The 21772-nt window shown below is 44.9% G+C and overlaps 1 protein-coding gene across 6 annotated transcripts in view; it reads left to right on the top strand.

Moving 5' to 3' along the window:
• Positions 1-21450, top strand: part of capn15 (calpain 15) — a 449339-nt gene extending 427889 nt beyond the window's left edge. For all 6 annotated transcript variants that reach the window (XM_072481441.1, XM_072481442.1, XM_072481443.1 and 3 more), the window contains 7 exons: positions 3754-3879; positions 4616-4768; positions 12978-13139; positions 15163-15413; positions 16991-17157; positions 17981-18159; positions 18898-21450. In XM_072481441.1, coding sequence (XP_072337542.1) covers positions 3754-3879; positions 4616-4768; positions 12978-13139; positions 15163-15413; positions 16991-17157; positions 17981-18159; positions 18898-19075 — 1216 coding nt within the window. In that variant the 3' untranslated portion in view covers positions 19076-21450. The remainder of the gene's footprint in view (positions 1-3753; positions 3880-4615; positions 4769-12977; positions 13140-15162; positions 15414-16990; positions 17158-17980; positions 18160-18897) is intronic.
• Positions 21451-21772: the final 322 nt, after the last annotated feature.

Here is a 21772-nt window from a genome sequence, read left to right as displayed (position 1 = left end):
AAGTTCGTAGTTTTGCCAGTGGAGATAAAGTTTTAGTGTTGTTACCAGTGGTAGGTGAACCTTTAAAAGCTAGGTTTTGTGGACCTTATCAGATTGAAAGGAAATTAAGGGAGGTGAATTATGTGGAAACGCCGGATAGAAGGAAAACTCAACGAGTGTGTCATGTGAATATGCTTAAAAGGTACTTTGAAAGGGAAGGAGAGGAAAAGGAGGAGGTTTTAATGATTCTAGCTCAAAGTGACGAACCAAATCCAGATGACTGTGGATTTGACATACCTCAAATTAAATTGGAAAACGAGGATGTTCTTAAAAATTGGGATAAATTGTTGAGTTACCTTCCAGAGGAAAAACAAACTGACCTGAAAGAATTATTGATACCAGATGGGCAAGTTTGTGAAGATAAATTGGGAAGTACTAAAATGGCTATACATGATGTAGATGTGGGAAATGCCGTTCCAATCAACAACATCTATATAGACTTAACCCTTTAAAATTGGCACAGGTTAACAAAGAGAGTTAAAAATGGCATAATTGAAGTGGGTTGCAGCCAATGGAGCTCACCCATAGTGATGGTACCAAAACCAGTCGGTACCCAACAGTTGTGTGTGGACTATAGAAAGGTTAATGCAGTTACAAGAACGGACTCTTATCCTATCCCACGTTTGGAGGATTGCATTGAGAAGGTGGGACAATCAGCTTTTATTTCCAAACTGGATTTACTTAAAGGTTACTGGCAGATACCTTTATCCGAAAGGGTGAAGGAGATTTCAGCTTTTGTGACTTCAGATGGTATATACCAATTCAAAGTTATGCCATTTGGCATGAAAAACACCCCAGCCACATTTCAACGGTTAACTAACAAAGTTGTTTCAGGATTACCCAATTGTGCGGTACCACATCGACGATCTGGTAATTTTCAGCCAGACATGGAAAGAACATTTAAAACATCTGATGGAGTTATTCGATCGACTTCAGGAGGCGGGTTTGGTGATAAACCGAGCCAAATGTGAATTTGGAAAAGCCCAAGTCGCTTTCCTTGGCCATACAATTGGACAGGGTCGAATGGTTACACGGGATGTGAAACCAACAGTTATTGGGGAGTTTCCGATACCCTCAAGACGAAGGAAAATAATGCGATTTCTTGGCATTAGTGGATTTGATTGAACATTTGTGCAAATGTTTTGTAGCGTGATTGCTCCACTGATGGACTTGTGACGAAACGTCAACATTTTCAATGGTCAGCGGACTTTCAACAGGCATTTGACTGCCTGAAAGCTGTGATAACTAATGCTCCTATGTTGGAGAATTACAAGGAACTCTGTGATCAGATTGGACTACAGTATCTGACTTTAAAGAGCCATGCCGAGGCGTAGAGAAATGGACGGGTCGTGCAGAGACCTTCTTGTTCAAAGAGACTGTCAATCGAGAAGGATTTCAGTTGGAAGAAGAATGGGGGGAAAATGGACTATATTATTATACCTGTTTGCGTGGGTTTTTTTAAACAAAAACGTATATTTACTGTGTGCATTTCTTAAAGGATAGTGAAAAGGTGAAAAATGAAACCATCTTGAAGTTGATGGGTTTTGTTTTTCTTGGGGGGAGGTGTCATGTGAGAGTACCTTTAAGAAATGGGTGTTTATAAATGGGTGTGTATATAAGTACCTGTAGTGAGAGTACCTTTAAGAAATGGGTGTTTAGTACTGCAGTGATGTCAGAAAGTGGGTGGAGCTGGGCTGTATGTCCCCTTTTTACTTTTGTTTTAGGCTGTTTGCTGCAGGGCGTGTTTTAGTTTCGTGTTCAGTGTTGGAGCTGAAGCCAGACACAGCAGCTGTACTGCTGTTCTCTCTGCCATGAAAAGACTATCTCTTGATCATTTGGTGAATTCAAAATTATAAATGTTTTCAGTAGTGACTTTAACCTGATGTGCTTCTGTTAAAGGTTTTGTTTTTAAGTCGTATGGATGTTAAAAGGAAAGCTTAAAGGATTACTTAGTGTTGTAGGCTTTGGGGGTTGTATTTGAATTAATGGTTGCTAAGATGTTCACGGTATGTTTTAACAAGGTTAACTTGAGTTCATAGAATAAACATTGTTTTGCTTTAAAAAATACTTTTCCCTTTCTGCTGTACCACACCTGTAGAGTGGGCCTGTGCTCCCCATACCACAATCTATTAAAAGTTGTGGGTCAGTTGAACTCCATGATGCACTTTGGGGTTCTCTAAACCATGGCCCATAACAATGGTCATTATCCAATGCATACAGCACTGCTGAGGCGAAATCCCACTCACCTGCAGCAACTCAACTGCAAGCTGAGCCCTACCCAGCCACTCTAATCGCCACCGTTGAACGATGGTTTTCTATCATTTATCTCAGCTCCTCTCCACAAGACACCAATCAGGATCCTCCAGGGATATTGAGCAAGATATTTATCTCCTCTTCCAAAATAGCTCCGTAAACTGCTGACACTACCCCCTTCTCCAGTCCCCCTGTCATTAGCACCTCCTCCAGCAATGTGGAGGCCGGCTCCACCGGGAAGCTCTGTATCTCCTTTCTGGCCAAATCTCAAACCTGCATGTATCTAAACATTTCCCCCTGCTCCAGCCCATACTTCGCTTCCAGCTCCTTCAATCCTGCAAACCGACCCCAAGAAACAAATCTTTTAGTGTGTTAATCCCCTTCTCCTCCCATTTCCGAAAATTTCCATCCCAACTCCCTGGCTCAAATCTGTGGTTCCCCCGAATCAGCATTTTCCTTGACCCTGCCCCCAACCTGAAGTGTTGGCGAAACTGCCTCAAAATTCTCAATGAAGCTATTATTACCGGACTCCGAGTATTTCCCCAGGGCTATCTGGAGCGGCGCTGTTGCTAGTGCTTTCAATCCTGACCCCCTGCACAAACTCTCCTCCATTCTGACCCACTGGGAATCAACCCCTCTGACCCAGCTCCGCACCTTCTCCACATTTGCCGCCCAGTAGTAATACATCAGGCTCGGAAGACCCAAACCCCCTGCCTGCCTTCCTCTCTGTAGCAGCACTTTTCTAACTGTGGCCACCTTCCCTCCCCATATGAACAAAGTAATCCTTCCCTCAATCTCTCTGAAAAAAGCCTTTGGCAGGAAAATCGGCAGACATTGAAAAATAAACAGAAATCGCGGCAACACGTTTATTTTAACCGCCTGTACCCGACCCGCCAGTGACAGAGGGAGACTATCCCACCTTGCCAGATCAGCTTTCACTCTCCCCACCAAACTAGAAATGTTGTACCTCCCAAGCCCCCCCTCCCACTCCCGGGCAACTTGCACCCCCAGGTACCTAAAGTGAGTCCCTGCCCTACGGAATGGCAGCCCTCCCACCCCCGGCCGAGGCACCACAAAGTACTCTTGTCTAGATTTAGTTTGTACCCCGAGAAAGACCCAAACACTTGAAGCAGCTCCAGTATTCCTCCTATCGACACACTCGGTTCCAACATGTATAACAGCAAGTCATCGGCATATAAGGACACCCTATGCTCTATCCCCCCCCCCCGCACTATTCCTTTCCATACCCCCAAACTTCTTAATGCGATGGCCAACGGCTCAATCGCAAGTGCAAACAGCAGGGGGGGGGGGGACATAGGACATCTCTGCCTAGTTCCACAGTGGCGAGAAAAGTATCTCGAGCTGATGTTGTTTGTGCGGACACTATGCTGACCATTCATGCATACTTTGCCTGAATGTCTCTATTGATGTGTGTAACCTTTACTTTTCTCATATGGTTAGGTTTTTGATGGGTGCTTCCTGCGGAGGTGGAAACATGAAGGTAGACGACACAACATATGAAACCATGGGCCTGCGGCCCCGCCATGCATATTCCATACTTGATGTCAGAGATGTACAGGGTTACAGGTGAGGAACATTGTGACTGAACACAAACTGAAACTTTCCATCTGCTGTGGTGTAACAATCCCTGAAACCAGTTTAAATACCTTGAGGCCCCTTAGTAAGGAACAGACACTTTATGATCTTGCAAATTTTATGCCTACAGAGCTTCACCACTCACTATTACCTCTGTAACCTCCTCCAACCCAACAAACCTCTGCAGTCCTCCAACTCTGGCCTGTTGCTCATCCCTGATATTTGTTGGCTGTGCCTTCAGTGGCCTTGGCTGTAAGCTCTGGAATTCCCTCCCTAAACCACCAACCTCTCTGCCTCTTTCTCCTCCTGCAAAATGCTTAAAACCTGCTTCTTTCACCAAACTTTTTTGTCATTTTATATGACTCAAGAATGAACTTTGTTCTTATTCGGTTCATGTATAGCACCTTGGATCATTGCACTCTATTGAAAATGCCATATAAAGGTATGTTATTGTTGTTGTCCTAGTCTGAATCTGGTCAGTCAGGATCAGCACTGTATCTTATTAAATTAAATTTAATTGTGTTAGCAGTTTTTACAGCTTACCAGTAATTTTCACAATCTGCAAGCAAACCTTTTAGGTGTTTTCCTGTGCAAAGTACCTTGCCCAACATCAGCTTTGGAAGATTGCGTGACAGGCATTTAGAAGGACACATGTCACATAGAGCATTGGAATAGCAGTTAATTTGCTCTTTGGGAAAGTGATATTTTCTTTGATGTTTCTGTGCAGGCTTCTGAGACTCCGGAATCCATGGGGCCGCTTTTCGTGGAGTGGGAACTGGTCGGATAATTGGCCGCATTGGCCACAACACTTACGACGTGAGCTGATGGCACATGGGAGCAGTGAGGGCGTGTTCTGGATGGAATACACCGACTTTATCAAGTAAGAGGCCAGGCTTTGTGTGAAAAGTTGGAGCTCATCAAACCTATCTATTCCCTTCTCCCTCATATGCTTGTATAGTTTCCCTTTAAATGCATCTATTTGCTTCAGCAAATAACTCTGGTAGCAAGTTTCACGTTTTTACTATTCTTTTGGTGAAGAAGCTTCTTTTGAATTCCCTGTTAGATTTATTGATGTCTCAGTGTGGTGGCCTCTAGTTGTGTTCTTCACAGGAGGAAACATTTTTTCTCTAAACCTTCCATAACTTTCCCTGTTTTTTTAGAAGAGAGAGACTTTGCCTGTCGGTCCATTTCTGATATGTATACCCAGGCATTTCTGGGATCATTCTTGTAAATCATTTCTGCACCCAGTCCAGTATCTCTTTATCATTTTTATAATTTGGCGACCAGAACTGAAGTGTGGCCTAACCGAGGCTCAATACGGGTTCAAAATAATTTCCCTGGGCTGATTCTCTGATTTTGAGGCTATGTCCGGAGGATCTGTGGCGTTTTACATGGTGCCACTGCAGCACCGATCCTCCGGTGGCTAGCAGCCGCGCCATATAAAACACCCGGCCTGAATGGACAGGTCCATGGCTGCGCATGCGCATGGCGACGAGCTGCAGCAATCGCCCAATACAACATGGTGCTGGCTGTACGCGGACTCGACCTGCCAGACAGTGCCCCCTGGCCACCCCCACCAATCACCCCCCCCCCCCCCCCCCCCCCCCCCGGGCCAGCAGCACAGCTCCCGCCCGACTGCAGTGGCCCTGGACACAGTCCGCAGCTGCCATGCCGGGTTCCTGACCACTGAGACCACACGTCAACCACGCAGTCGGGAACTTGGAGCATCGGGGGAGGGCTTTCAGGTAACATCCTGAGGCCATCCCAACGGCGTGTGGTGCGCGCCGCGATGATGCCGTTTTGGAGGGGTCGGAGCATGCTCAACCTGCGTAAAACAAGTGCCGCCCCCAATTCGGTCGTAAAAATGGATTCTCCGCCCGAACGCCGATTACGAAATTGGCGGCGGGGAATGGAGAATCCCGCTGCCTAATTTTCAATTTTTTCCATCAAGCTAGTGCCTGTTTTTTTTTAATGGTATTGTTAACCTGTGGTGCAATTTTTAGTGATTGATGTATTCGGATTCGGAAATCCCTTTGTTCCTGAACTAGACATACACAAGTAATAAATTATCTCCCTATTTTTCCCACCAAAATGTGTTACCTCACATCTATCGGTGCTGAACATTATTTATCAATTATTTGGCCAGGTGGTAGATGTTTCAGTAGGGGAGCATTTCGGTAACAGTGACCACAATTCAGTAAGTTTTAAAGTACTGGTGGACAAGGATAAGAGTGGTCCGAGGATGAATGTGCTAAATTGGGGGAAGGCTAATTATAACAATATTAGGCGGGAACTGAAGAACATAGATTGGGGGCGGATGTTTGAGGGCAAATCAACATCTGACATGTGAGAGGCTTTCAAGTGTCAGTTGAAAGGAATACAGGACAGGCATGTTCCTGTGAGGAAGAAAGATAAATACGGCAATTTTCGGGAACCTTGGATGACGAGTGATATTGTAGGCCTCGTCAAAAAGAAAAAGGAGGCATTTGTCAGGGCTAAAAGGCTGGGAACAGACGAAGCCTGTGTGGCATATAAGGAAAGTAGGAAGGAACTTAAGCAAGGAGTCAGGAGGGCTAGAAGGGGTCATGAAAAGTCATTGGCAAATAGGGTTAAGGAAAACCCCAAGGCTTTTTACACATACATAAAAAGCAAGAGGGTAGCCAGGGAAAGGGTTGGCCCACTGAAGGATAGGCAAGGGAATCTATGTGTGGAGCCAGAGGAAATGGGTGAGGTACTAAATGAATACTTTGCATCAGTATTCACCAAAGAGAAGGAATTGGTAGATGTTGAGTCTGGAGAAGGGGGTGTAGATAGCCTGGGTCACATTGTGATCCAAAAAGACGAGGTGTTGGGTGTCTTAAAAAATATTACGGTAGATAAGTCCCCAGGGCCTGATGGGATCTACCCCAGAATACTGAAGGAGGCTGGAGAGGAAATTGCTGAGGCCTTGACAGAAATCTTTGGATCCTCACTGTCTTCAGGGGATGTCCCGGAGGACTGGAGAATAGCCAATGTTGTTCCTCTGTTTAAGAAGGGTAGCAAGGATAATCCCGGGAACTACAGGCCAGTGAGCCTTACTTCAGTGGTAGGGAAATTACTGGAGAGAATTCTTCGAGACAGGATCTACTCCCATTTGGAAGCAAATGGACGTATTAGTGAGAGGCAGCACGGTTTTGTGAAGGGGAGGTCGTGTCTCACTAACTTGATAGAGTTTTTCGAGGAGGTCACTAAGATGATTGATGCAGGTAGGGCAGTAGATGTTATCTATATGGACTTCAGTAAGGCCTTTGACAAGGTCCCTCATGGTAGACTAGTACAAAAGGTGAAGTCACACGGGATCAGGGGTGAACTGGCAAGGTGGATACAGAACTGGCTAGGCCATAGAAGGCAGAGGGTAGCAATGGAGGGATGCTTTTCTAATTGGAGGGCTGTGACCAGTGGTGTTCCACAGGGATCAGTGCTGGGACCTTTGCTGTTTGTAGTATATATAAATGATTTGGAGGAAAATGTAACTGGTCTGATTAGTAAGTTTGCAGACGACACAAAGGTTGGTGGAATTGCGGATAGCGATGAGGACTGTCTGAGGATACAGCAGGATTTAGATTGTCTGGAGACTTGGGCGGAGAGATGGCAGATGGAGTTTAATCCGGACAAATGTGAGGTAATGCATTTTGGAAGGGCTAATGCAGGTAGGGAATATACAGTGAATGGTAGAACCCTCAAGAGTATTGAAAGTCAAAGAGATCGAGGAATACAGGTCCACAGGTCATTGAAAGGGGCAACACAGGTGGAGAAGGTAGTCAAGAAGGCATACGGCATGCTTGCCTTCATTGGCCGGGGCATTGAGTATAAGAATTGGCAAGTCATGTTGCAGCTGTATAGAACCTTAGTTAGGCCACACTTGGAGTATAGTGTTCAATTCTGGTCGCCACACTACCAGAAGGATGTGGAGGCTTTAGAGAGGGTGCAGAAGAGATTTACCAGAATGTTGCCTGGTATGGAGGGCATGAGCTATGAGGAGCGATTGAATAAACTCGGTTTGTTCTCACTGGAACGAAGGAGGTTGAGGGGCGACCTGATAGAGGTATACAAAATTATGAGGGGCATAGACAGAGTGGATAGTCAGAGGCTTTTCCCCAGGGTAGAGGGGTCAATTACTAGGGGGCATAGGTTTAAGATGAGAGGGGCAAGGTTTAGAGTAGATGTACGAGGCAAGTTTTTTACGCAGAGGGTAGTGGGTGCCTGGAACTTACTACCGGAGGAGGTAGTGGAAGCAGGGACGATAGGGACATTTAAGGGGCATCTTGACAAATATATGAATAGGATGGGAATAGAAGGATACGGACCCAGGAAGTGTAGAAGATTGTAGTTTAGTCCGGCAGTATGGTCGGCACGGGCTTGGAGGGCCGAAGGGCCTGTTCCTGTGCTGTACATTTCTTTGTTCTTTGTTCTTTTGTTCTTATTAATGCCCTCCTGTAACTTGTCCTTCAATCCTCTTCAATATTGACTATCCCCCTAATTTGATGTCATTCAGAAATTGTGTCTCGGAAGTCCAAATAATTAGTAAATTGTGAACATCAGCAGTCCCAGCACTAATCCTTTTGGAACACCATTTCCCACCTTCTCTCACTCTGTATCTTTCCACCCTCTCCTTTCTGTCTTGAAGCCAACTAGCAATCCATTCTGCCACTTGGCCTGTGAATTCACTACCCTATTATGCAGCAGCTTATTGAGGCCTTCTGAAAATCCAGATAAATTATATCGAAATTTACATTTCCATAACTCCCAATACTTATTATCAGTATCACACATCCCCAGAAAAACATTCTTTTCAGTCCTTGGGCATGATTCAACTAAATGGGAACAAAGTCCCATACCGAGCACGTTTAGACAAGTGTTTCCCAGCACTCAGCGCCGAGAAACACATGGCTATACAACGTCACTCACGCGTTAAATAGGGGGCCTCAGCGGGGAACTGCGGCCGAGGCCGCATATAGCCCCATTTTCTACATCGAGGAACTCCACTGGCCGGAACTCCTCAGTTTAGTGAAAGATGCCGTTCCGATCTCCGAGACCCCTTACGCGACCCCTAAGCCCCAATGCACAGTGCGAAGGTCCTCGCCTGCACCCGCACAGCGCATTCCTGGTCTCATCGCCAGCACACAGAAGATACCCACTTGGCACCTTGGAGGTGCCAACCTGGCACCCTTGCAATGCCACATGGGCACCTTGGCAGTGCCAGGCTGGTACACAGGTGACACTGCTAAGCAGTGTCAGAGTAGCACCTTACCCAGCCTCCGATCCTCTGGGAGACCCCCACAAGTGCCATTCCCTCTAGTCCCCACATGTGGGGACGAGTGCTGAACAGCACTCACCAGAGATCTCGGAGTCGAAGGGGATAGGTCCCAATGTCTCAGGTAGCTCGGGAATCTGCACATTAGAGTGAGACTAGCTGACTCGCTTTAATGTACAGATTTAATATGCAGATTTGCAAAAAAGTGATTTACATTGCAACGTCTTGCAAGATCGCGTTTAATCTCGCGAGGCGTTGCGAGCCGGGTAGATCCTGGAGGCGGGGTCTCCCGACTTTTATCAACCACCCTGCACTGCAGCGAGTTGCTTTCCGGACGCAGCATAGCTGGTGGACCGCACCCTTTGTTTCTATTTCAAGCTCCTTCATAGAATTTCTTCCCATTGATTTTAATGCTTTTCTTCTCCCTATCTTCCACCATGTGTTCCCGTGGGAATTCCCAACAAAACAAGAAGTGGGAATGCTGCAAAACATTGGGGGCAGGAGTGAAAATAGCACTTAACATTCCTGAGTGACATAATAAGTGTGTTTGAAAACCACCCTCCTTTAGGGAGCACGGTGGCGCAGTGATTAGCACTGCTGCCTCACGCCACCGAGTACCCAGGTTCGATACCAGCCCCGGGTCCCTGTCGTGTGGAGTTTGCACATTCTCCCCATGTCTGCATGGGTCTCACCCCCACAATCCAAAAAGGTGTGCACGTTAGGTGAATTGGCCACACTAAATTGCCCCTTAATTGGGAAAAAAAGAATTGGTACTCTAAATTTAAAAAAAAAAGAAACCACCCTCCTTTAACTCGCACTTGTTGGAAGGTTGTAATCTGTGCATGAATATTATGACCAGCCCAATTGACAATGGGCACTGAGTGATTGAATGAAGATTCATTACTTTTCTGTGCTTCCAGTCTAAGAGAGGCAGTGAGTAAAGCCCAGGCGCTGACCAGGTGGGTTGACTGGCAGAGTCCAGACAGAGAATTCTCTGAACCACATTTTATTCTTTCTATTATTGATGTTTAAAGGATTATTTGGGTGCAGTTTACTTGCCTTTTTTCTGCCAGGGACTGTATGCTGGAGGGAGACTCAAAACAGCAGAACCAGAGACAAAACAATTACTTTTTTTTTTTTTACAATCTCCCTCTGAGTTTGTATAAGCTTTGCTTTGGTTTCTGATGTTAGCTAGAAACCTTGGTGATGAGGCACCATCCTCTACAGCACACTCCCAGGCAACTAGGACCACACATTTTGCAAATGATGCTGCTTAATAGAATGCATGCGTTGGAACATGATGAAATTAAATAGGCTGGTTGTGGAGTGGAAGTGATTTACAAGTAATGGGAGCTTCTGCTGGTTTATGTATGACCTCTATGCAGCTCACTGGGCTGGAACGCTGTAATGCTGATATCTGGGAATGAATCCAAACCAGACATATGGGCCGAGAGTTGTCCCTTGCCAGTGGCTGCTCAAAGATGGAACTGTAATAAGTTACAGCAACTTCAAGCAGCTCCTAACCAAACAAAAAGGGCAGGAGTTTGTCTACAGATACAAAAGTACATCATCTTGGAGCATTCCCCTTGGGAAACACACATGTCATGGTGCTGAGGGAAAAAAACATATTTATGCCTTATCTGCCATTCCTTACAGGCCAACCACATTGTTGGTCAATGGAGATGGCAAGTCCCAGCAAAAGGGGGGGGGGGGGGGGGGGGGGGAGTAATTAAGAAAAACAAGCCGGAGTGACCTTGAGCATAGATATTGCTGTAGTCTTTAAATTAACTGCTTCCTTTAATGTAACACCCAAGCAACTCATGTTTCCTGGATTCAGTTAATATTTGATCTCCTGCACAGCCCTAAGTTTGGAAACTTGTATCTAATTTTAGCTTTGAAGAGGTTCCTTCAGTGATTTAACAGTAAGTTTTTTTAAGGACTTGTGCTGCAGCAAAATCTTACCCAAGTTCAACTCAGTGCAGCCAACACATAATTTGTCAATTGTTTGCAAAGCTTGAAGAAGGATCTATCTTCAAACTAGCTCAACATTTATGATTCATTTATTTATAACTACCAGTTATTTTTGAAAGTGGAAGATAGATATTCAAGTCTTGGCAGTCCAAGTGGTTTGGAGGTGTTTAAGGAGTTGGAGTCATTTGAATCAGAGTCAAATTAGAGTTTGAAATTTGATATATTTCAGACAGCACCACTCCAGCAATGATTTATAAAATGTGAGGAAAGAAATATAGAATTTATTTACAGGGGAATACTGTAGCATTTAGATTCTTTACCCTTTTGAGGGACAATATAAATAACTTGTTTAGCTGTAGTGGGCACAGGGAGTCAAGATAAATGCAGTTTTCAGATGAAGCAGGATAAGAAAGAGGGAAGATATTTAATTACCTCCAAATCGGGGGGGGGGGGGGGGGGTGGGGGGGTGGGGGCGGAGAAAAAGGGAATAATGACTGACTGACGCCTTAGCATGTTGGAGTTGATACGGGTGGTGAAATTTCGGTGTGGGAGAGTTGACAAAAATACATCTCAGCAAAATGTGAGTATATTATATAAATGGGAGATTTGATTGAAACAAGGACAGTTAAAGATCTTAGCAGGGAGTTTACCTAACCTGGCCAGAGACTTGAAGTGTGTAGTTTATAGGTGCCAATCTCCAAATCTCCACCTCTGTTATGCCCTGTCTGTACCGTAGTTGTCAGTGTAAGATAACACATCACGTTGTGCACCATTGCTGTTGATTGGGTATGTGAGCACAGAGCCTGCAAAGATAGATATTTTAACCATCTATCATGCAGAATTTGTGTTTGATTTGCAAGCACATTAAGCAGCAGTGGGTGTCGATAAAGTCAAATAAATAATGTGAAAACCAGGGAGTTCTACTTGTCAGAACTCTTGGAGCGTAGCCCAAGTCAGCCCTGTATTATAAGCTTCATTAGCCTCAGTGTATATGTACATTCAATAACATTGTTTTCATCCCTTTTGTTCAGCAGTCTGATAAACTATTGACAAATATTGGTTACGGTAATTTCACATTATTACTTCTTTTCTCACACCCAGTTTCTAGGAGGAAATGGGGATGACAGGTTTTGCACACAGCAGGCCCCACAAAACAACAGATGAATGAATAACCAGATGATATGTTTAGTTGGTAGTATAATACTGGTTAAGGGAGAAATGTTGGCCAGTGCAATGGGAAAATTCCCACTTCTTCACCTCATTACATCCCTGTGACAGAATCATCCAAAGTGGGTGAGGTCTGCTCCTACCTATATGCTGAAAATATCCAGTTCTACATCTCCAGCATCTCTCTTCCCTCTGCTGCCACTATCCTGTCAGATCATTTGTCTGGGGTGGGCCAGAACCTCTTCCAGTTGAATGTTGAGAAGTTGACTGCCATCATCCTTTCTACAAACTCCTTGGACTCCCTTATAATTCAGCAAGCTTATTTACTGAGTAGCAGATGTACAAAAGTCCAGACAAGTCTCGGGTTTAATTCCCATTCTGTAGGTCAGTCGTGGTTCTGATTCCTGAATGTTATCTTGTGAAAGCTGCTGGAGGTGCATGAATCAGCTGAAGAAAAGATCAGGCTTGGCTGTGATTTTCCCATCCCTTCTCCCCATCCCAATAATCAAAACACTTCCTAACATCACCCCCCCCCCCCCCCCCCAAGTGCTGGTGACTTGTTGATGGTTATACCCCAGTAATGATTCAGCATCTTCCAAAACGAAGGGCAAGTACATTGGTAGAATACTTTTTCAGCCTTATCCCAATAATTTTTCAGGTATTTTGATTCTGTCGACATTTGTAAAATTAACTCTGATTGGCATGAAGTCCGGCTTATGGGGATGTTCCCAAATCGAACCAACGGGCCAATAACTGTAACTGCACTGACTGTGCTCGATCTCACCGTGCTGGAGTTTCAACTGTTTCAGGAAGGAAGCAGGTAAGAAAATCAGCAAACGGTTCCCACCAAATGCAGGCCAATTTCTCTCCCAACTTTGTCTTTTTGTTGTAATGTGTAACTCATCTTTTTCCACCTCCTACACATCCCTGTCACCATATTGTAAATGATCATTCCCTTTCTTAGTGATTCGATTTACAAGGTAGCATTGTCTCAGTCTTCAATCACTTTCTTCACTATTCATTTATAAGAATAAACCTATTTTTCAACGAAAATTGCCTAAGGTGAATGTAAGATATTTATTCTTACAAGTCAACCAAGTCAGAACAGGCACTTGCCATCACCACAAAGACACCTATTGGTCAGAGTTTGCAATGACATTGTATCTGTTCACAAAACAATTTAGTGTTTCTGGCAAACTGAGCAAAGCTATAACGTCATCCTTAATATTGTTAGGTTTGCTGTTAGGAATGCTTGGTATTACTGATGTGAGTATCAACCCACTAATCACCTGGATTGATAGGAACAAGAGGAGGCCATTCAACTCCTCGAGCCTGTTTCGCTATTCACTTAGATCATTGCTGATCTGACTCAATAGAAAGGTTTGGTGATGGTGACAGTTGCCTTCCAGGTGAAGATTTCATGCATTGAAAGTGTGGGTAGAGCCTGCAGTCTGAAAAAAAAACTGCTGCATCTAAACTTTGCAACCCCTCCAGACCACAAATTGAGTGAAGACCCAGTTCCTGAATGGAGGGTTGTGACTAGTGGTGTTTCACAGGGATCAGTGTTGGGTCCTTTGTTGTTTGTAGAATATATAAATCATTTGGAGGGAAATGTAACTGGTCTGATTAGTACATTTGTGGACAACACAAAGGTTTGTGCAATTGCGGATAGTGATGAGGACTGTCAAAGGATACAGCAGGATATGGATCGGTTAGAGACTTGGGCAGAGAGTTGGCAGATGGAGTTTAATCCGGACAAATGTGAGGTAATGCATCTTTGAAGGTCAATACAGATGGAAAATATACAGCAAATGGCAGAACCCTTAAGAGTATTGACAGGCAGAGGGATTTGGGTGTGCAGGTCGACAAGTCGCTGAAAGTTGCAACGCAGGTCAAGAAGGTATATGACATATTTGCCTTCATCGGATGGGGCATTGGGTATGAAAATCGGCAAGTCATGCTGCAGCAGTATAGAACTTTAATTAGGGGGCGGCATGGTGGCGCAGTGATTAGCACTGTTGCCTCACGGCACTGAGGGCCCAGGTTCGATCCCGGCCCCGGGTCACTGTCCGTGTGGAGTTTGCACATTCTCCCTGTGTCTGCGTGGGTCTCACCCCCACAGCCCAGAGATGTGCAGGGTAGGTGGATTGACCACACTAAATTGCCCCTTAATGGAAATAAAAAATTGGGTAATCTAAATTTATTTTTAAAAATAGAATCTTAGTTAGGCTACTCTTGGAATATAGTGTTCGATTCTGGTTCCCGTACTACCAGAAGGAGGGTACAGAAGAGGTTTACCAGGATGTTGCCTGGTATGAAGGGCATTAGCTATGAGTAGAGATTGGATAAACTTGGTTTGTTCTCACTGGAATGACGGAGGTTTGAAGGACGACTTGATAGCAGTCTACAAAATTACAAGGGGCAAGGACAGAGTGGATAGTCAGAAGCTTTTTCCTAGGGTGGAAGAGGGACATAGGTTTAAGGTGCGAGGGACAAAGTTTAGAGACGTACGAGGGAAGTATCGTTTAAGGGATGTCTTGACCAATTCATGAATAGCATGGGAATAGAGGAATATGGGCCCCAGAAGTGGAAAAGATTTTCAGTTAAAAGGACAGCATGGTCAGTGCAGGCTTGGAGGGCCGAAGGGCCTGTTCCTGTGCTGTACTTTTCTTTGTTCCCAGAAATGTTCTTTGTTCCCAGAAAGGGAAACATTACAGGAAGCTCCCCGTGCTTTTGTATTAATAATAGAAACTTGCTTTGTTCACTCTCTAGGGTCCCATGCAAGTGTTGTTATGAGGCATTTGTGGATACTCACCCACTGATTCTTTCCATTTGTATTGTAGACGATCAGACACATCAGACAGCCATTTGCTGGATCTGTGTATCATGGTGTTTCGAGCTTCCTTCTCCAGTGGTAACAAGCTGACCCTGGGCAAACTGATGGCGCACAGCAAGCGAGCAGTGAAGAAATTTGTGGGCTGTGATGTGATACTGGAGCCAGGAGAGTATGCGGTTGTGTGCTGTGCTTTTAACCACTGGCAAATGTCAATGTCCGGCATACCATCGCCATCGCCGTCACTGTCACCAGTGACAGGTAAGGATTAGGAAACCAGGAGCTGTCTACTCACTCCACCAACCAACATCTGAACTCTGTGTGATTCTAGTCCAATCGCTGTAACATTAGAGTATTAGATTCCTGTCCTTGAGTGAACCCCATGGCAGGGACATTGGTTTGAACTTGATGAGTGAGTAGAGATGAAAATGAGGGTAATATCAAATCACCGCTCCACACCAGCACAAACAACCCTTCTAACATACCATACAACAGGACAGGCAACAGAAATTTCAGCTGACACTGTTGTGTGTGCGCAACAAATCGAACACTTAACCAACAAAAGAAAGGTTAAGAGTAAATCTGAATAAGTTTGATTTTTATACATGTTTTAATAATAATAATCTTTCTTGTCACAAGTAGGCTTACATTAACACTGCAATGAAGTTACCATGAAAAGCACCTAGTCGCCACACTCCGGCACCTGTCCAGGTACACGGAGGGAGAATTCAGAATGTCCAAATTACCAGGACTTGTGGGAGGAAACTGGAGCACTCGGAGGAAACCCACACAGACACGGGGAGAACGTGCAGACTACACAGACAGTGACCCAAGCCGGAAATCAAACTTGGGACCCCGGCGCTGTGAAGCAACAGTGCTAACCGCTGTGCTACCTTGCTGCCCTATATTTGGCACGCAGCATTCTGCGCCCTACATGTTTCCAAATTTGTTTGTGCCAAGGGAGCATGATGCAAGGGGAGCATTCAGTGGGGGTTGAGGGGGTGAGGATGGATTTTGTATCCTGGTTATACCAACTTTAGCCTTTTCCTGAACATTCCAATAGCCCTATCACTAGCCTCCCTCAACTTTCAATTTACAGTATTAACCCCCACCCTGTAACATTTAGCATGCTGACTGATATAGTAACTGTTCATTACAGAGACACTCCCCATGTAATAGCTTGACATATCCATTGTTGTGGTTTGTTTGAAAAAAAAAATTTGATATTAGATGGTTTATAATCTCCAAAATTTAACATTCTGAGATTACTGCAAAGTGCCTGGAGAGTTACTATTGAGCAGCAATGCGGTCTACTGCCTCCTCACCTGTGGATCTCAGCAGACCTCAAACTCATTATGTCTCTACCTTTGTTAATGGAATGTCTCCACAGCAAGGACTCATCATGGCTTCTTCTCTTCTCCCCCTCTCCAGCAGTGCTAATTGTCAGCCCTGACTCAGTGGCAGCTCCCTCCCCTCTGAGACAAAAGCTCTTGGATTCAAGTTCCACTCCAGGCACTTGAGCACATAATGTATGGGCTGATAATTCAGTGCCAGCACAGAGGCAAAGCTGCACTCTATTTTCAATTAGATATTAAACCGTGGTCTTGTTTGCTTGTTCAGATCCATTGAAAGATGCCATTGTTACTATTGGAAGAAGAGCGGGGGGAATTATCCCTGGTACCTTGGCCAAGATTTAACCCTTAACCAACATCTCTCATCAGTGAAGGTTTCTTTGTATGTGGCTGTGGCGTTAATGTCATGTTTGTAGCAGCATCTCATTAAGCTCCATCAATGATGTACAGTGACTTCACTCACGGAGCCTTGTTACTTGTTCCTAGGTGTTTCAAGCCCTACCAGCAGTGGCAGATGTACCCCAGAGTTCCCTGGACATATTTTGGCCGTGTACAGCTCCAAACCCGTCATGGTGGAACAGGTCAATACTCAGCCAACAACACTGGCTGATGCAGTCATTCTACTGACTGAGCACAAAGGAGAGAGGCATGAGGTAGGAGAGCCCACTGTAAGTGGGACACATTCTGGTCAGCCCGCAAAGCTCATCGAGCCACTGTCTGACCCACACAGATCAGGAAAGTCCCAGCCTGTATCTCAGGCCTACATTACAATTCACACCACATAGGCACTTCATTAGATGTAGTACATTTTGGGACCTCTTAGGGTTGTGAAATGCACTATAGAAATACAAGTTATTTTATTTAATTATCTGTGCTAAATAGTTTGACCTTTTACTCGTTCTTCAGACTGAAACCTCACACTGTTTTGTTATGCTCTTGACGTATCATAAGCTGCTTCCTTGATGTGCTCTCTGACAAAGGAAGGTTCAGACTTGGAGATAGCTTTAACACGTTTATTAAACTATTAACAATTCTCCTACTTGGATTCGACGCTACTGTTAATCCTGCTATAGCTACTCAGACTGACGAACCAGTCTGCTACAATCCATGTGGTGGGAGTGATGTTCAATCAATCCTGTGCCTGTACTCACTGAGAGTCTTCACTGGAAAGAGACTGAGCATGTGTGATGTGTCCTTTTATATGGGTTGGTGTAATGCCCTCCTGTGGTAGTGTCACCTCTGTGTGTATCGTGACTGCCCATTGGTCGTGTCCTATCTTACTGACCTATGGTTGACTCTATGTGTCATGTCTCTGGTGTTCCCTCTAGTGTCTAGCTAGGTGTAGTGTATGTACATTAACCCTTTGTGTACTTACAGTGATGTGTATCACCACACACACAACCAAGTTTGCACTGTTGAATTTTTCCTGGAAGATTAATGTGATCTCTGACCCCCCCCCCCCTTACTTTTGAACAGGGCCGTGAGGGGATGACCTGTTATTACTTGACCCACGGATGGGCAGGATTGATTGTGGTGGTGGAGAATCGTCATGACAAATACTACCTGCATGTGTCATGTGACTGTTCCGACAGCTTCAACGTAGTCTCAACTCGTAGTAGTTTGAAAACAACCGACAGTGTGCCACCATTGCACAGGTACCATTGCACTCCGAGACAGATGAAGTTACTGGGGTTTCCACAGAGTAGGATCCTATTGATGGTTCCCTGACTGACCCCGTACCCTCATCAGGCTTCCCTTGAGGAGACTGCCAACCATTTCTTTGTTGCTAAGTTATTTGGCCAGAGATTGAGCAGCCAGATATCCCCTGGCTCATCCAATTTGCACCTGAACTCAAACTGTTCCAGACATTACAATGGGGACTTGTGTTCTTCAGTATTAAATGAGGGCTGATTGCGCAGATACTGCATGTGGTTTGGTATTGAACCATTCTGACCAGGTTCAGTCACTGATCGGTGTTGAGTTAGATAGCCCTACCACGTTTTTAAGCTGGGGAATGAAAATAATCAGCATGACCTTCCCCTCCTGACTAGAGAGTGGAGGTGAAGGGGGGGGGGGGGGGGGGGGGGTGCTGGAATGTAGGGGTGGAGAAACTTGGAGGAGTGGATTGGGCAGTTAAGTGTCAGGTTCAGCTTTTGTCTGTTTCTATGAAAATACCTGAATGAAATATATATTTTTAAGAAGTGTTGGGACCAGGAATTGCGTCAAGTCCAATGCAGCCGCAAACCAAAGGCAGAGAGGTGGGAGATTAAGGGGACAGTTGAGGCTGAGTGGGGTAACCTAAAGCTTTGCACCTTGCCCTGTGCCCCAGCTGTTGAGCAAGGAGATGAATCTACCATACTCTCGCTGACTGTGTGTGTGTTTTTCCCCCACAGACAGGTGCTGGTGGTGTTATCACAGCTGGAGGGAAATGCCGGTTTCTCCATCACTCACCGTCTGGCTCATCGCAAAGCAGTTCAACACTCTCTGGGAGAATGGTCCTCCACAAAAGGGACACACAGCCCCCCCCTCACCCCTGATGTTGCTGGTCTGCACAATCCACGGCCCCTGTGATGGTATCGCCTGTTCCTGCACAACCTCCCTCCGCTGCGGTTGAAAATGTGTCGAACGATGAGAGCCATTTATGAGAGCTCCAATCCTGTTTATATATTGATTTTTTAAAAGAGTCAATGCACTGTTCCTGCTCTCCCACTCATCGTCAGGAAGGGGGGATCTATTAGCCCAATACCCGAGCTAAACCAGAATAGCTCCAGGCTGCAAAGCCCAGGCTTTGAGCCGATCTAGAGGGAATTTCTGGTCATGATTGATGACCGGAGGAGACTCAACATGGAAGCCAACCCAAAAAGCTGTAGCAATAGCTTTAAGTGAGCAATGGACAGCTGCCCATGCAATCCAGCCTAGACCCAAATCCTCCCCAGTATCTCTAAGCTCTGGTCATCTCTCCATGCACTTGGTAATCCCTCTGTCCTGTTAAAACTCTTCCCCTTCCACCTCCTGCCATTATTAAAGTGACGGCCTCAGTTTGTCCTGGATCAGGTGCTGAAATCTAACTCAACCCTTCCCTACTCTGCCAACTCGAATATTACAACCTGATCACCTCTCCAGAGAAAAGCATAATAGATGCTGCGTGACCTGCCCAGTATTTCCCGCAGTTTCTGATTTTATCTCTCTCCATAATTGATCCACCTTCAGTCTTTCTGCAGTCCCCCCACTGTCGTGACTCCTGACCCACAACTACACACGCATCTAGTGCAGAAAATATATACAGTCAGTACTCTGACTGTGACTTCCTATCTTTTACTTGAAAACAGTGGGTCAGGGATTGGGGAGTGGAGGGTCACTGAGCACAAGTTAGAGGTCAGGGGTGAGGGCCAATGAGCCTAGATCAGAGGTTGGAGAGGGGTCAATGAGTCAGGGTCAGGAACATGCAGCTAACCTTGAAGTCTCCTCAGGTTATTAGACTGATTCAGGTGAATTGTTTGTTATCTAAAGGCGCAGTTGGTACTTTGCTGGAGTTCTAAAGTTACCATAAACCTGTTATCCTGAACAATTTCACATGCAAACACTGGGCCAAACATACAGGAAAACAGTAAGTTTAAAGGAACCTCATCTAACTGAACACATATAATGTGATAATGCGTCTAAATTTGATGTTAGCAATGACAGTAATCCTGTGCACCTGGATGCTGAAAGATGTTGAACGTGTGAGGGCTGTAAATCTGAACCTGTTTTTATTGCGTTTGTTCTTACAAAAATAGAGTGATATTTTTAAACAATCCTTTGTCCAGTAGACAAAATTTCTCATTCCCACAGTTCAGAAAGAACAGTATGTCTGGACAGAAATTTCCAGCCCTGTTATGGTAAGACCGCTGTGGGTCTGGTTGGGATTTTCCATACACGCTGTGGTGAGCTCTACTGTGGATCTGGTTGGGATTTTCCGACTTTCCTGCGGTGAGACCCACTGTGGGTCTGGTTGGGATCCTCCAGCCCTGCTGTGGTGAACCCGCCGCGGCCCAGCAGAAATCCATTGACTTTCAGTGAGACCAGATGATCCTGGCCGTAGGCCAAGCCAATTGGTGACTGATATACAGATCGAATTGGATGTGATTCCCAAATCCCCAATAACATCCATGATCTATGTATTAAATGTAGCATTCAGTGCCAGATAAGAAATGGAGGAATAATAGAATCTCCAAGTACACAATCCCTGGAATCTCACGAAATAAAGAAACCAGTCAGTTCTCTTGCTCTAATCAGAGGCCCTGCTTAAAAACTGCCCATTCATACCTGGATCCTGCCTTTGTTCCATTTTTAGTCATTCATTTAAAGTGGGATGTTAAATTTTACTAATTTTCTTTCTAAAGGAGTTTTTTTTTTAAAGTTTGATTATAAGTGGGAATAGGTTCCTGTGCCAGCTTATTCTCAGACCCACCAATCCATTGACATCTCAACTCCCCACTGTCTATCCGCCTCACCTCACAGAAGAACAAAAGCAGTAAACCATATCCACCAGACACTGATTTCCTGAATAACCTGCGATGAACTAATGTCCTGTATCCCCAACCTCCAGCTGCCACAGCCTGGCCTATCCACTCTGTCTCAAGCCCTCCCCTCTCTTTCTCACCCACTCCTCCCCTCAGCCCTCCTCTGGAGTTGGTGATAGAGAAGCTGAGCCAACACACAATGCTGTACATTGGCTGTGGAGCGAGTATAAACTCGGAACGAGTCTGTGACTTCTGTTTCCTGAAACTGGAATACTAGAATGTGTCATATGGAGAATTTTATTGATTTTAGAGTCTATATATATATATACATATATATATATATATATATATTAAAAAATATAAATAAATAAAAATATATATATATCATGTAGTTTGAAAAATCTCAGGTTCCAATGGACCAAATAAATTTTGTTTTTTAATGAACTGATTGGTGAACTTTGTATTTTGTGTGAACTAGATTCGCTGTAGAGCACCAGACAATCAGTGTGACTGGGATTTCAGGTTAGTTTGGAGCCTGGAATTCCAGGAGGATGTGGATCTCAATCTTCGAAACCATGAGGAATAATACAGGTTTCCTGATGTGTATGATTATTTGTAACAAGAATGAACACCCTCTTTACCCGACCACCCACTCTGAGCTTCTCTTCTGCTGGACCTTCCTGGGTACCTCGCACCTGAATTGCCTCCCAACATCTGTGAATGTGAGCAAGCTGTTTGACTGGGGAGGCAGCACAGCAGCAAACTG

The sequence above is a fragment of the Scyliorhinus torazame genome, chromosome 17 (assembly GCF_047496885.1).
Source record: "Scyliorhinus torazame isolate Kashiwa2021f chromosome 17, sScyTor2.1, whole genome shotgun sequence".
NCBI lineage: Eukaryota > Metazoa > Chordata > Chondrichthyes > Carcharhiniformes > Scyliorhinidae > Scyliorhinus > Scyliorhinus torazame.
Note: the sequence above shows the minus strand (reverse complement) of the source record. Positions and strands in the feature narration are given on the sequence as shown.